Below are 15390 nucleotides of genomic sequence, written 5' to 3'. Positions count from 1 at the left end.
AATAATGAAGTGACCACTGAAGAAATCAAAGAGGAAATCAAAAAATACCTAGAAACAAATGACAATGGAGACACAACGACCCAAAACCTGTGGGATGCAGCAAAAGCAGTTCTAAGGGGGAAGTTTATAGCAATACAAGCCCACCTTAAGAAGCAGGAAACATCTCGAATAAACAACCTAACCTTGCACCTCAAGCAATTAGAGAAAGAAGAACAAAAAAACCCCAAAGCTAGCAGAAGGAAAGAAATCATAAAAATCAGATCAGAAATAAATGAAAAAGAAATGAAGGAAACAATAGCAAAGATCAATAAAACTAAAAGCTGGTTCTTTGAGAAGATAAACAAAATAGATAAACCACTGGCCAGACTCATCAAGAAAAAAAGGGAGAAGACTCAAATCAATAGAATTAGAAATGAAAAAGGAGAGGTAACAACTGACACTGCAGAAATAAAAGAGATCATGAGAGATTACTACAAGCAACTCTATGCCAATAAAATGGACAATCTGGAAGAAATGGACAAATTCTTGGAAATGCACAACCTGCCAAGACTGAATCAGGAAGAAATAGAAAATATGAACAGACCAATCACAAGCACTGAAATTGAAACTGTGATTAAAAATCTTCCAACAAAGAAAAGCCCAGGACCAGATGGCTTCACAGGCGAATTCTATCAAACATTTAGAGAAGAGCTAACACCTATCCTTCTCAAACTCTTCCAAAATAAAGCAGAGGGAGGAACACTCCCAAACTCCTTCTATGAGGCCACCATCACCTTGATACCAAAACCAGACAAGGATGTCACAAAGAAAGAAAACTACAGGCCAATATCACTGATGAACATAGATGCAAAAATCCTCAACAAAATACTAGCAAACAGAATCCAACAGCATATTAAAAGGATCATACACCATGATCAAGTGGGGTTTATTCCAGGAATGCAAGGATTCTTCAATATACGCAAATCTATCAATGTGATAAACCATATTAACAAACTGAAGGAGAAAAACCATATGATCATCTCAATAGATGCAGAGAAAGCTTTTGACAAAATTCAACACCCATTTATGATAAAAACTCTGCAGAAAGTAGGCATAGAGGGAACTTTCCTCAACATAATAAAGGCCATATATGACAAACCCACAGCAAACATCATCCTCAATGGTGAAAAACTGAAAGCATTTCCACTAAGATCAGGAACAAGACAAGGTTGCCCACTCTCACCACTCTTATTCAACATAGTTTTGGAAGTTTTAGCCACAGCAATCAGAGAAGAAAAGGAAATAAAAGGAATCCAAATCGGAAAAGAAGAAGTAAAGCTGTCACTGTTTGCAGATGACATGATCCCATACATAGAGAACCCTAAAGATGCTACCAGAAAACTACTAGAGCTAATCAATGAATTTGGTAAAGTGGCAGGATACAAAATTAATGCAAAGAAATCTCTGGCATTCCTATATACTAATGATGAAAAATCTGAAAGTGAAATCAAGAAAACACTCCCATTTACCATTGCAACAAAAAGAATAAAATATCTAGGAATAAACCTACCTAAGGAGACAAAAGATCTGTATGCAGAAAATTATAAGACACTGATGAAAGAAATTAAAGACGATACAAATAGATGGAGAGATATACCATGTTCTTGGATTGGAAGAATCAACATTGTGAAAATGACTCTACTACCGAAAGCAATCTATAGATTCAATGCAATCCCTGTCAAACTACCACTGGCATTTTTCACAGAACTAGAACAAAAAATTTTGTAATTTGTATGGAAACACAAAAGACCCCGAATAGCCAAAGCAATTTTGAGAACGAAAGAAGGAACTGGAGGAATCAGGCTCCCAGACTTCAGACTATACTACAAAGCTACAGTTATCAAGACGGTATGGTACTGGCACAAAAACAGAAAGATAGATCAATGGAACAGGATAGAAAGCCCAGAGATAAACCCACGCACATATGGTCACCTTATCTTTGACAAAGGAGGCAGAAATGTACAGTGGAGAAAGGACAGCCTATTCAATAAGTGGTGCTGGGAAAACTGGACAGCTACATGTAAAGGTATGAAATTAGATCACTCCCTAACACCATACACAAAAATAAGCTCAAAATGGATTAAAGACCTAAATGAGGCCAGAAACTATCAAACTCTTAGAGGAAAACATAGGCAGAACACTCTAGGACATAAATCACAGCAAGGTCCTTTTTGACCCACCTCCTAGAGAAATGGAAATAAAAACAAGAGTAAACAAATGGGACCTAATGAAACTTAAAAGCTTTTGCGCAGCAAAGGAAACCATAAAGAAGACCAAAAGACAACCCTCAGAATGGGAAAAAATATTTGCAAATGAAGCAACTGACAAAGGATTGGTCTCCAAAATTTATAAGCAGCTCATGCAGCTTAATAACAAAAAAACAAACAACCCAATCCAAAAATGGGCAGAAGACCTAAATAGACATTTCTCCAAAGAAGATATACAGAGTGCCAACAAACACATGAAAGAATGCTCAACATCACTAATCATGAGAGAAATGCAAATCAAAACTACAATGAGATATCATCTCACACCAGTCAGAATGGCCATCATCAAAAAATCTAGAAACAATAAATGCTGGAGAGGGTGTGGAGAAAAGGGAACCCTCTTACACTGTTGGTGGGAATGTAAATTGATACAGCCACTGTGGAGAACAGTATGGAGGTTCCTTAAAAAGCTACAAATAGAACTACCATATGACCCAGCAATCCCACTACTGGGCATATACCCTGAGAAAACCATAATTCAAAAAGAGTCATGTACCAAAATGTTCATTGCAGCTCTATTTACAATAGCCCGGAGATGGAAACAACCTAAGTGTCCATCATCAGATGAATGGATAAAGAAGATGTGGCACATATATACAATGGAATATTACTCAGCCATAAAAAGAGACGAAATTGAGCTATTTGTAATGAGGTGGATAGACCTAGAGTCTGTCATACAGAGTGAAGTAAGTCAGAAAGAGAGAGACAAATACCGTATGCTAACACATATATATGGAATTTAAAAAAAAATGTCATGAAAAACCTAGGGGTGAAACAGGAATAAAGACACAGACTTACTAGAGAATGGACTTGAGGTTATGGGGAGGGGGAAGGGTAAACGGTGACAAAGCGGTAAAGAGGCATGGACATATATACACTACCAAACGTAAGGTAAATAGCTAGTGGGAAGCAGCCGCATAGCACAGGGAGATCAGCTCGGTGCTTTGTGACCGCCTGGAGGGGTGGGATAGGGAGGATGGGAGGGAGGGAGACGCAAGTGGGAAGAGATATGGGAATATATGTATGTATATAACTGATTCATTTTGTTGTGAAGCTGAAGCTAACATACCATTGTAAAGCAATTATACTCCAATAAAGATGTTAAAAAAAACCTAATTATCTAACATTATTATTATTATAAATATATCAAAATATAAAAGCATTTTAATGTGCTGACTTTTGAAAGAAAATATAATTTCTTTATTTTGATTTTCATATTAGTCTGAGCAATTTTCATGCATTAGTCATTTTAAAGTTTGAATGTATCTAGAAATAATAGTATACATGATTTTAATTAGTTAATTTTCTTATTTTTCATATTTGTTCATTTGATTTGCATTAAAATCAAAGTTCTCACATGTTTTTTTGGAGTACAACAGGACTAGTCACCAGCAAATGTAATAACACCAATTCCAAAATAGCCCTTCATAAATGTTTTAGCATACATTGCTGATACAGAAGGAAAAAGAAAAGCAGAAATGAGTCAAATTTAAATGGATCCATGGTAAGATATGTATAAATTTCCTTTTATCACCTATGAAAGGAGTAGAAAGATTTTTGATAAAGAAGAAATATTGATTAAAATGAATAATAGGGTCATAAATAGGTAATAATATATATTTGAAATGTTGAAGTATGCACTTATTTTCATCTTGATGAAGGTAGTGCCTCACACCTACACAGCAAAATCTCTGCAGGTTATAGCAAAGCAAAAAATAATAATAACATGTATGTTGGTGAAAGTTTCTTGGGGTGAGAGTAGGAAATTACACTTTTTCCACAAAATGTATGTGTGAAACAAAAAATTTACAAAGACAGGATATGTTGCTAAACATTGCACATAGAGGTATTCATCCTAAAATTTAACCAAAGTAAATATATCATGCTTCTATTAAAGTCACAAGTATTTTCGAAGTAACCTTTTATAATATTATTTTGGAGAGCTGGAAATCTTTTCATATTTTCACAATATTCTCTAGAAATATAGATGTATAAATTGTTTCTATTTTGGAAATAGCCCTACTCAGTATATCTGGGCATTTTTGTTTTGTAAACCAGAAAGAGATGATAAACACTTTTCAAATTTGTAAAGCAAAAGCAGAAAGAGTAATTCTCCTTAAGAAATGTATACTGTATTACTATTACACTTAGAAAGAATGTTGTCTTGACTAATTTTACTGTCTGTATCAATGACATGCAAACTTTTCTGTAGCAGGAATACAAGCACAGAAAATACAGTTCTGTTAATGACAGATGACTTTGTATTGGAATAATATTCCTGCAGATAAGAATTATGAAGTTTGGAGAAAACATATAAAACAAATATTTGAAGACACTAGGAATAATTAAAATTGGACAGAAACTACAGGAGACTTAAAGAATAAAAGCACACTGAATAACATCCACATTTATAAGCCCTTTCTCCCAAGGACCTGTCCCATGGAACTGTTACAATGAAAGAAAGGAGGGAATCACAGCTGGTAAGTTTCAATATCTCCATAAAATTCCTATTATGTTCTTGGTTGATACCTGCAATGCGCATGTGTGGAGGAGAATTCAACGAGCCAAATACGATAAAAATACAAAAAAAACCCCAACATAAACAAATAATGTACTTGAAAGACTAGAAAAATTGATGAGAGATTTTAGCTGTTTTTTTTTTTTTTTTTTTTTTTACCAAAAGAGAAACAGAGAAGTTTAAAGCCCACCAAGTTAGATGGACTTCATATATATCTCAGATTTCCTAAATGTCATACTCTAACAAAGCATAAAATAAGCCTTTACAATGTAAGGGTATCAGTCCATAATATAATTGCCTGATTAAGTAAAATCAAAACTAGTCAGAGGAGAATAACCCAATTTTAAATATATCCAGTACACAATAATAGACATGCAAAGAATCAGGAAAATGTAGCTATTATCTAGAAAAAATATAGGTAATAGAAACAGACCCTGAGATGATCAATGGTACAGTTAGCAGCCAAGTACTTGGAAGCCACTCTAATACATGTGTTCAAAGACTTTAAAGCAAATAATGGTCATAATGAGTGAACAGATGAGAAATCTCATCATAGACAGGGAAATAAATCTGAATTAATGGAATTTTTAGAATTCAAAAGTACAGTTTCTGGAATAACAGAAAATCCTTTAAATCCTACTCCATGGATTTAAATTTGATACAGTAAATAAGTAATTAGAAATCAATAACAAAATAATACTTTCAAATTCCCTAAATGTGTGAAAATCAAAGAAACAATGTTTAAGCTTAACGGCTAGTCAAAATAAAATTCAATGTTCTCTTAACAAAATGACTCTAAGTCACACTGTAATCAAATTGTGAAAAAACAGTGATAAATTTTTAAAAACACAAAGAAAATCAAAAAGCATATTACATACAAGGGAGAAAACATACAAATCATCCTTGCATTTAAGAAAATATGGGCAAAAAGGCAATAGTATTATATCATAACATGCTGAACATAAAATGAAAAACATAAAACACAAACAAAACCAAAAAATCTTTGATACAGAATTCTATATGCATGCCAAAACAAAACAAAACAAAAAAATTGAGAAAATTTTGTATTAGCCAACCTGCACTTGAAGAATTGTTAAAAAAAAGTCTTCTTAAGGAAATTGATACCAGGGAAATCAGGGGTGATTTTAATTTTTTCTCTTTTGTATTTAATTTTTCATTTTGTCTCTCTTTGATAGTTTTTCAAAAATTAAACATGTGGGCTTCCCTGGTGGTGCAGTGGTTGAGAGTCCGCCTGCCGATGCAGGGGACACGGGTTCGTGCACCGGTCCGGGAAGATCCCATGTGCCACAGAGTGTCTGGACCCGTGAGTCATGGCTGCTGAGCCTGCACATCCGGAGCCTGTACTCCACAATGGGAGAGGCCACAGCAGTGAGAGGCCCGCATACCACAGGAAAAAAAAAAAAATTAAACGTGCACTTACTATATTGTACATAAATAACATATTAATACATTGGATTAAAATAGAGGCTCCTCTGATGTTTATACTTTACATCAGAAATATTCAATATGTTATTGGACAGATAGTTGCAGGATCAAATTATATATATATATAATGCACAAAAGTAGTAAGATGTGAAATACATATGGGTGAATTGTTAGACAGGAGCATATTTATCCAAGAAATTAAATAAAAGTAGTTATGTACCAGACTAAGACAAGGATGAACATGAATCTCCAATACAATAGAAAAAAAGGGAACTAAAAGTAAATTTAGCATTTAGAAAATACACTTTTCATCAGAGTATAGTAGTACCATCTGTCTGACAATAGCATAATGTAAGAATTTTTTAATGGTTTTAGATTTTCAGTTCTGTTATGTATTATAAATAAACATAATTATTTTCTCCACCTTGACTAGCATAGATGGAATGAAAAACATAGGAGATGGAACGATGATAAAATAAACATGGCATCTTTTGCCTCAGATTTTACTAGATTATTTTTGTGTATTCAAAAGAATAACAATTCACTTAAGGTATACAATTCTTAGTAGGTCAGAGTATTGCATAAACTCTGGCCTCTCAGTCATACTTCTTGTCCTATCTGATGAGTAATTGTTTTCTTACTTGGTAAAACTTTTACATATATGTTATGTAGAGAGTTAAATTGCTATCTTTCCTCTTACCTCCTGTTCTATATGAGAATGAGGCTAATAAAAATGCTATATATACACACATATGTGTGTGTGCGTGTATATATATATATATATATATAAACAAAAAAAGACAAGGTAACATTTTAATTTGTATAAATTGCCACAGCCAACATCATACTCAACAATGAAAGGCTGAAAGCATTTCCTCTGACATCAGGAACAAGACAAAGATGCCTGCTCACACCAGTTTTATTCAACATAATATTGAAAGTCCTAGCCACAGATATCAGACAAGAAAAATAAATAAAAGGGTTCAAATTGGAAATGAAGAAATAAAACACTCACTGTTTTGTACATGATACTATATACTATATAGTATATGTAGAAAATCCTAAGGACAGCACCAAAAATCTATTAGAACTAATAAATGAATTCCATAAATTTCAACAGGATATAAAATTAATATACAGAAATCTGTTGTGCTTCTATACACTGATCATGCAGTATCAGAAAGAGATATTAAGAAAGCAGTTCCATTTATATTTGCATTTACTTAGAAATAACTCTAACCAAGGAGGTAAAAGATTTGTACTTTGAAACTATAAGATATTGATTAAAGAAATTGAAGACAACACAAACAAATGGAAATATATACAGTGCTCATGGATTGGAAGAATTAATATTGTTAAAATGACATTACTACCCAAGGCAATCTACAGATTGAATGCAAATCTACAGATTGAATTGTATCAAAATACAAATGGCATTTTTCACAGAACTAGAACAAATAATTCTAAAATTTGTTTGGAACCATAAAAGACTCTGAATGGCTAAAACAATCTTGAGAAAGAACAAACCTGGAGGTATCACAATTCCTGATTTCAAACTATACTACAAAGCTACAGTAATCAAAACAGTAAGGCACTGGAACAAAAACAGACACATAAATAAATGGAACAGAGTAGAGAGCCCAGGAATAATTCTATGTTTAAATGGTCAATTAATCTACAACAAAGGAGGCAAAAATACATAATGTGGAAAAGACAGTCTCTTTAATAAATGTTGTTGGGAAACTGGACAGGTACACGCAAAAGAATGAAACTGGACTACTTTCTCACACCATATACAAAAAGAAACTCAACATGGATTAACGACTTAAATGTTAATACCTGAAGCTATAAAACTCCTAGATGAAAATATAAGCTGTATGCTCTTTGACATCAGTCTTAGGAATATTGTTTTTGACCTGTCTCTTTAGGCAAGGGAAACAAAAGCAAAACTAAGCAAATGAGACCACATCAAATTAAAAAGCTTTAAAAAAAATGATCATGAAGCACCTAGGGGGAAGATGGGAATAAAGACACAGACATACTAGAGAATGGACTTGAGGATATGGGGAGGGGGAAGGGTAAGCTGGGACAAAGTGAGAGAGTGGCATGGACATATATACACTACCAAACATAAAATAGATAGCTAGTGGGAAGCAGCCACATAGCACAGGGAGATCAGCCTGGTGCCTTGTGACCACCTAGAGGGGTGGGATAGGGAGGGTGGGAGGGAGGAAGACACAAGAGGGAAGAGATATGGGGACATATGTATATGTATAACTGATTCACTTTGTTATAAAGCAGAAACTAACACACCATTGTAAAGCAATTATACTGTGATAAAGATGTTAAAAATTTTTAAAAGCTTTTGCACTGTGAAGGAAACTATTAACAAGATGAAAAGGCAACCTACTGAATAGAAAAAGGTATTTACAAATGATGTATCTGATAAGGGGTTAATATCTAAAATATACAAAGAGCTTATATAACTCAACATCAAAAAAACAAACAACCTGATTGAAAAATGGACAGAGGACCTGAATAGACATTTTTCCAAAGAAGACATACAGATGGACAATAAATACATGAAAAGATGCTCAACATCAATAATCATCAGAGAAATATGAATCAAAAGTACAATGAAATACCACTTTACACCTGTCAAAATGGTTACTGTAAAACACAAACAACAAACAGCAAATAAAAAGTGTTGGTGAGCATGTAGAGGGAAGAGAACACTTGTGAACTATTGGTGCAACCAGTATGGAAAAGAGTATGGACTTTCCTCAAAAAATTAAAAAAAATAGATCATATGATCCATCAATTCCACTTCCAGGTATATAAAATTTTAAAAAAATAATAAAACAAAAGCCCCCATCCAGGATCCCACCAAGAGTAACCTCATTTGAAGAAAAGATACTGCAATCACCCAGGTAATCCCTGGGGATTTAGGAATTCTGTCTAAGAAACCAGGGTCGAAGATCAAATATATATATATTTTAAAGATGCTTTTAGTGCTCTTATCACTTAGGAAATTACAAGGGTTTTAGTAGCGCTGTGCTACGAACCAGGGACAGAGACTTTTATATATATATATATGTATCTCACAATATTATTATAGAAAAATAAAAAGTGAGGTAAATAGGTAAATACATATATGACAATTAAAGGAAATATTTGGTCTTTGTTTTTCTTAACTACCTCTATAGTTCATTGTCATATTCTGTTGGATTCATACACATGTGCAATATGCAAGCTTAAACTAATTTAGATTTGAACCCAATATTTACATTTATTGGTAGAAGGATGTTTCTAATGTCTCATTTTTAAATATTATTAAATATATATATTTTTATTCTGGGCATTTTTCTACACCTAAAATATATGAATAATAGTATGTATAAAATTATATAAAAAGAGAAGCTGATAACCAAATTTTGTAATCTTTTGAGAAGCATAAGACCAATTACTATTTTACTAAGTCTATATACATGAAGGCACCAAGTGGACAGAATGTTTACATATTTTTAAAAATACCAAACTGAAATTGGAATAATTTAAATTAGAAAAATTTAAATAAATTTATGATATCTGAACATTATTATGTGAATGAAATAATAGCTTTAGCTAAAATGATTTTACAGTCTCCAGAAACATTTCTTAGCTAAAAAAGCACACATAATAGTATTTATTGCTATTAAATGTTAATTATATCCCCATAGTAAAGATAATTTATTGAAACTATTTTAATCTTTAATTTGAGATTTATTCATGGTAATCTTTCCCAGTTCTGAAATCAGAAGATTTTGTTTTTATTTGATGCATTGTCATGAGCTTCCTTTCCCTGAGAAGTAGAAGTTAGAGGGTTCTAATCAAGGAAACATTTTCCATTGAACAACGTAATCAAATACAAGATTTTATTGCTTGATTTGTGCTTGGATTAAATATTCAGTACAACCAGTTTTCAACCCATATTTTGGACCTGGAGAAAAACCTCTGAAAGAAAAATAACTTCCTTCTCAACTTCAGAGGCTATATGTATATTACTTGACTTTTTAAAAAAATTACAGATATAAAGAAAAACAAAAGCAAATACATAATTTATGTAGTCTTATTGGTTGTTAAGGAAAATTACCCAAACTTTAGAAATGAAGCAAAACATTGACAGTAAGTCCTTTCAATGTCATTGGGGCACTATAGGCCCACTGGAAGGAAGGATTATCTCAGTCTCTAAGAGACAAGCAACTCTGACACACTATTTGCAATTAAACAGCTTCCAGATATTTTGATATTTTACAGCTCTGGAAAGTTACATATAATGAGCATCAAACTGAAAACAATAGGAAAAACATTTTTAGGCTTTTAAAGATGTAACTAATTTCTATCTAGAAGACAAGACAATCCAAAAAATGATGGGTATATTGTCCTACAGGACATTAGCCAGATAGTATCTAATGTAGCAATCTAATTTAAAGCTTTCTTTTGCATCCTCTTTTGAACTGCCTTATCATTCTGCCAGTCCCTATGCTGAGTTATACAGAATTTTCATATCTTCTTATATCTATTTAAATGAGAACTATGTATTTAACATTTACAGAATTTTGTTCTGATATCAAGAAACAGAGGATCATTTGATTCTTCCCTGAAACAGAGCCATTGGTGTGGTTTAAGTCAACTTTCCAAATCTGATAATAATAAGAATCACCAAGGGAAGTTAATATAGCCAAGAATTCTGCTGTTTGGTGGTAGATATTCAGAATCTCCAAGGAAAACACCTGTGTATCTGTCTTTTTAAAAATAGTCCCAGGTGACTTTATCATCAACTGTCTATGCAGAATACATATCTAGAACACTGGTTCTGAAAATATTTGTAGTCCACAATTACTCTTTTCACTGCTACTCTGAAGGATAATCATTTATGCCATAAAAACAGCAGATTTTGCTAAAATAAAATAGTACATCTACGTGTTGATAATGACTTCAGACAAAAGTCGTTTCTTAAGTATTTATAATCTCAAAGGTTAAGTATATATATCAAAATAATCTTTATATGTTTTATATATTCTGCATATCTTTAAATGATACAGCAAAAGGCAAATGCTGTAGCTGAGTACTTGCAACTATATGAGACTTTAACTCACTTCACCTATTTTTATTACTGTGCTTCCAAATTGGGAGAGTCTCATCAGGAAAAAACAAACAAAAAAACACTTCTATATATTATATATATCGCAAAGTGATACTGAGGTCATAGAATAGTATAAATAATAGCAAACAAATACACTGTTAAGTCCTGTCTTAGGTAACTTACATATATTATTCTCATTTAATTCTCACAATCACCCTATACTATAGTTTCTATACATATACTAACTTTTCATTGTTACAGATTTGTAAATTAGGAGTATTCATTCTGTTTATATACAAGAGAACTGCAGTTTATAGTTCAAATAACTTGTTTAATTTACATGGCTAATATATGATGCAGTAGGGAATCCTAACTTCGATACTGAACTCATGCTTTTTTACACTTAATTCAATTATTTCAAAGTAATTCTTTATTGGAATTTTAAAGGTGGGATTTCATGGCCAGGTAGTTCAATTATATATCTGGGTCTTAAATAATCACAAATAGAAGTTATATAAGCCATATATCATAGAAAATAGTAAATTTCAATATAATCCTTTCTATTTTTAAACAACAACTCTCCCCCACCCCTCCAGCCAACACATAGGGAGATCTTCTTTATATTGAGTTGATATGTGTAATAAATTGCATTCCTTTCCAAGGATTTGATCTGCCAATGTTTCAGCTTTACACCTCTCCTCATTAATCTTCCAAATCCATTGAAACTGTGCTTCATAAAGGATTTTTAAGTCTCTGAACAGTCTTCAATTTCAACTTTAAATATATTCCATCTATTTTTTTTTCTTTTCTTAAACATTTTATTCACGTTATAGAGGGATATATTCTTGTTTGTTTGTTTTTTTCCAATCATTAGGAGAGTGGTTGAGGAGTACTGAATCCATCACTACTTTGATGACACAGTTAAGATTCCAGATTCACATTTCCAGGTACCAAGAGTTCCCTCTAAATGCCACGATCAAGTCAGCCTTCGTATACATTTCTTTCTACTGAACGCAGCAATGCCCATTGGTATCTCTGAAGCGTAATCGCATCTTAGGTCGGTATTTCTCCAGGTAAAGCAGCTGTTTGGAATTGAATGCTCCCCTTCTTTTTTGTCTTATAAACTGAACTGCATCTTCGTACTTCATTCCACATTCAATCAAAGCAAGTGCGACCAGCACAGGTGCCCTTCCCAGTCCTGCAACACAATGCACTGCAACACAGCAACCTGGCTCTTCACGAAATTTGGTTTTTAGTAGGTTTAGCCAATCGTCAACTATCTGATTAGGGGGTGGCGCTCCATCGTCAGAAGGCCAATCTAGAACGTGGATTCCTTCTTTTTCAACTGGTGCTTTATCATATGTAGCATCACAAACTCGAACCAAAGTTGTCACTCCATACTTCTTAAGTTCCTCTGTGAACTTGTTGAGGGTAGCGTTGGTAGGGTTGTGGGTTATCAGAAAACGCATGTTCTCATAGGAGATCTCCACAGGGGCTGGACGGTTCATTATGGCAAATAAAAAGTGTGAGCGTGCGTGTGTGAGTGTGATGGGGAAAATGAAAAAAAAATCAATAAATCTTGAAATGTTTCACAGCAGAAAACATTAAAAAGACCACTAAAATGCCTATTATCGATCAGTGTTTTCTCTATTCAACTTGTTTATTCTTTAAGAAGCTTCTCCCTTCAAGATAAGCAGAAGTATTTAGAATCCACTTGAATCCAAATTCAATTTGGGCCTCAATGTCTGCTGATGGATACCTTCGGACTCCAAAAAAATCCAACTACATACGAAACTTAAGCAGCCTTTACTACATTTAGGCACTAGTGAGACAAGTTAAAAGAGTAGGTCGCTTTTCACTTTTGTTTACTTGATGCTTAATTTTACTGGAGTCATTAAAAGATATATGCTTGCAATAAAAAAAAAAAAAGCCAACTATTTCTGAGGCCAGTCTCGGTGTCCAGAGTCTTCAAGGCAATGTTAATTATGGCACATAGAACCTCCAAGCTCACTTGTCAGCGGAAACGCTGTGCTGAGCCTGGCAGAAGTCTGCCCTCACGCTCAGAATCGCCATAAATGTGCAACGTATATTCCAACGAAAAACGCTGGCGAGCTGGGGACTGGGCATTGAAGTCCGGCGGCGGCGGGAGCGAGGAGGCGCCTCTCTCCTCAGTCACCTCGGCGGCGGCGGCGGCGGCGGTAGCGGTGGCGGCGACGGCTCCCCCCCAGCCTCGGCGCGCGACACCCGGCCCGGCCCGGCGGCGGCGGCGCGTGTCCACGAGTCCGTCTTGCTGCTGCTGCTGCTGCTGCGGCCGCCGCTGCGTCTCCGGCTGCCGCCGCTGTCCCCGCTGCCGCCGCTGCCCTGTGGCGTCGCCTCGCGCCGTGCCCGGCCGCCGCTGCCGCTCCAGCCGCTACCGGACGGACGACGGTTACAGCCCGGCCGATCGCGCCGCCGCCACCACCGCTGCGCGCGCCTATTCCATCTATTATACATTATATCTTTATTACCATACTGTTGAAGTTAAAAATATTCCTTATTCATATTATATGGGGAAATTTTTTCTCACATTTTTATTTCTTCATTTTTCAAATAATTTCATTGTCCTTATTAGCATTTTCTCTACTTTCTCTTTTAGCCCCATCGGTGAGTTTCCTGACTTTGCATTTACTCTCTTTAAATAATAGGAGATTAAATAAGATTAAGACAGCACTAATCCTCATTTTTTTCCCAGTTGGTTATTTCCAATTTTTGTACTGTCTTATACTAACAAACGTTACTGGTTTACTAACAGGCATATTATAAACACATCCTACAATTGAAAATTTTATGGTATAACTTCATCAGTCCTTAAATAATTGTATTCTTTTTGGCTTTACATATTTTTCCATCACTTGTTTATTATCAATATCAGGGAAAATGAGACATGCAAAAGTCTCTTCAATAAGTGGTGCTGGGAAAACTGGACAGCTACATGTAAAAGAATGAAATTATAACACTCCCTAACACCATACAAAAAAATAAACTCAAAATGGATTAGAGACCTAAATGTAAGACTGGACACTATAAAACTCTTAGAGGAAAACATAGGCAGAACACTCTATGACATAAAGCACAGCAAGATCTGTATTGATCCACCTCCTAGAGTAATGGAAATAAAATCAAAAATAAACAAATGGGACCTAATGAAACTTAAAAGCTTTTGCAAAGCAAAAGAAACTACAAATAAGATGAAAAGACAACCCTTAGAATGAGAGAAAATATTTGCAAATGAATCAATGGACAAAGGATTAATCTCCAAATATACAAACAGCTCATGCAGCTCAATATTAAAAAAAAAAAACAACCCAATCAAAAAATGGGCAGAATACCTAAATAGACATTTATCCAAAGAAGACATACAGATGGCCAAGAAGCACATGAAAAACTGCTCAACATCACTAATTATTAGAGAAATGCAAATCAAAACTACAATGAGGTATCACCTCACACCAGGTAGAATGGGCATCATCAGAAAATCTACAAACAACAAATGCTGGAGAGGGTGTGGAGAAAAGGGAACCCTCTTGCACTGTTGGTGGGAAGGTAAATTGATACAGCCACTATGGAGAACAGTATGGAAGTTCCTTAAAAAACTGAAAATAGAATAACCATATGACCCACCAATCCCACTACTGGGCATATACCCAGAGAAAACCGTAATTCAAAAAGATACATGCACCCCGATGTTCATTGCAGCATTATTTACAATAGCCAAGTCATGGAAGCAACCTAAATGCCCATCGACAGACAAATGGATAAATAAGTTGTGGTACATATATGCAATGCAATATTACTCAGCCATAAAAAGGAATGGAATTGGGTCATTTGTAGAGATATGAATGGATCTAGAGACTGTCATACAGAGTGAAGTTAGTCAGAAATAGAAAGATAAATATTGTGTATTAATGCATGTATGTGGAACCTAGAAAAATGGTACAGATGAACCGATTTGCAGG

General features: G+C 34.5%; 1 protein-coding gene across 1 annotated transcript; it reads right to left on the bottom strand.

Annotated features, from left to right (window-relative positions):
• Window positions 1–12191: 12191 nt before the first annotated feature.
• Window positions 12192–13846, bottom strand: LOC132508555 (protein tyrosine phosphatase type IVA 2-like). Its single transcript, XM_060128777.1, has one exon. It carries the CDS (start codon window positions 12901–12903, stop codon window positions 12400–12402), a length of 504 nt encoding a protein of 167 aa, XP_059984760.1. The 5' UTR covers window positions 12904–13846; the 3' UTR covers window positions 12192–12399.
• Window positions 13847–15390: the final 1544 nt, after the last annotated feature.

Source organism: Lagenorhynchus albirostris, chromosome 18 (assembly GCF_949774975.1).
Source record: "Lagenorhynchus albirostris chromosome 18, mLagAlb1.1, whole genome shotgun sequence".
Taxonomy (NCBI): domain Eukaryota; kingdom Metazoa; phylum Chordata; class Mammalia; order Artiodactyla; family Delphinidae; genus Lagenorhynchus; species Lagenorhynchus albirostris.
Note: the sequence above shows the minus strand (reverse complement) of the source record. Positions and strands in the feature narration are given on the sequence as shown.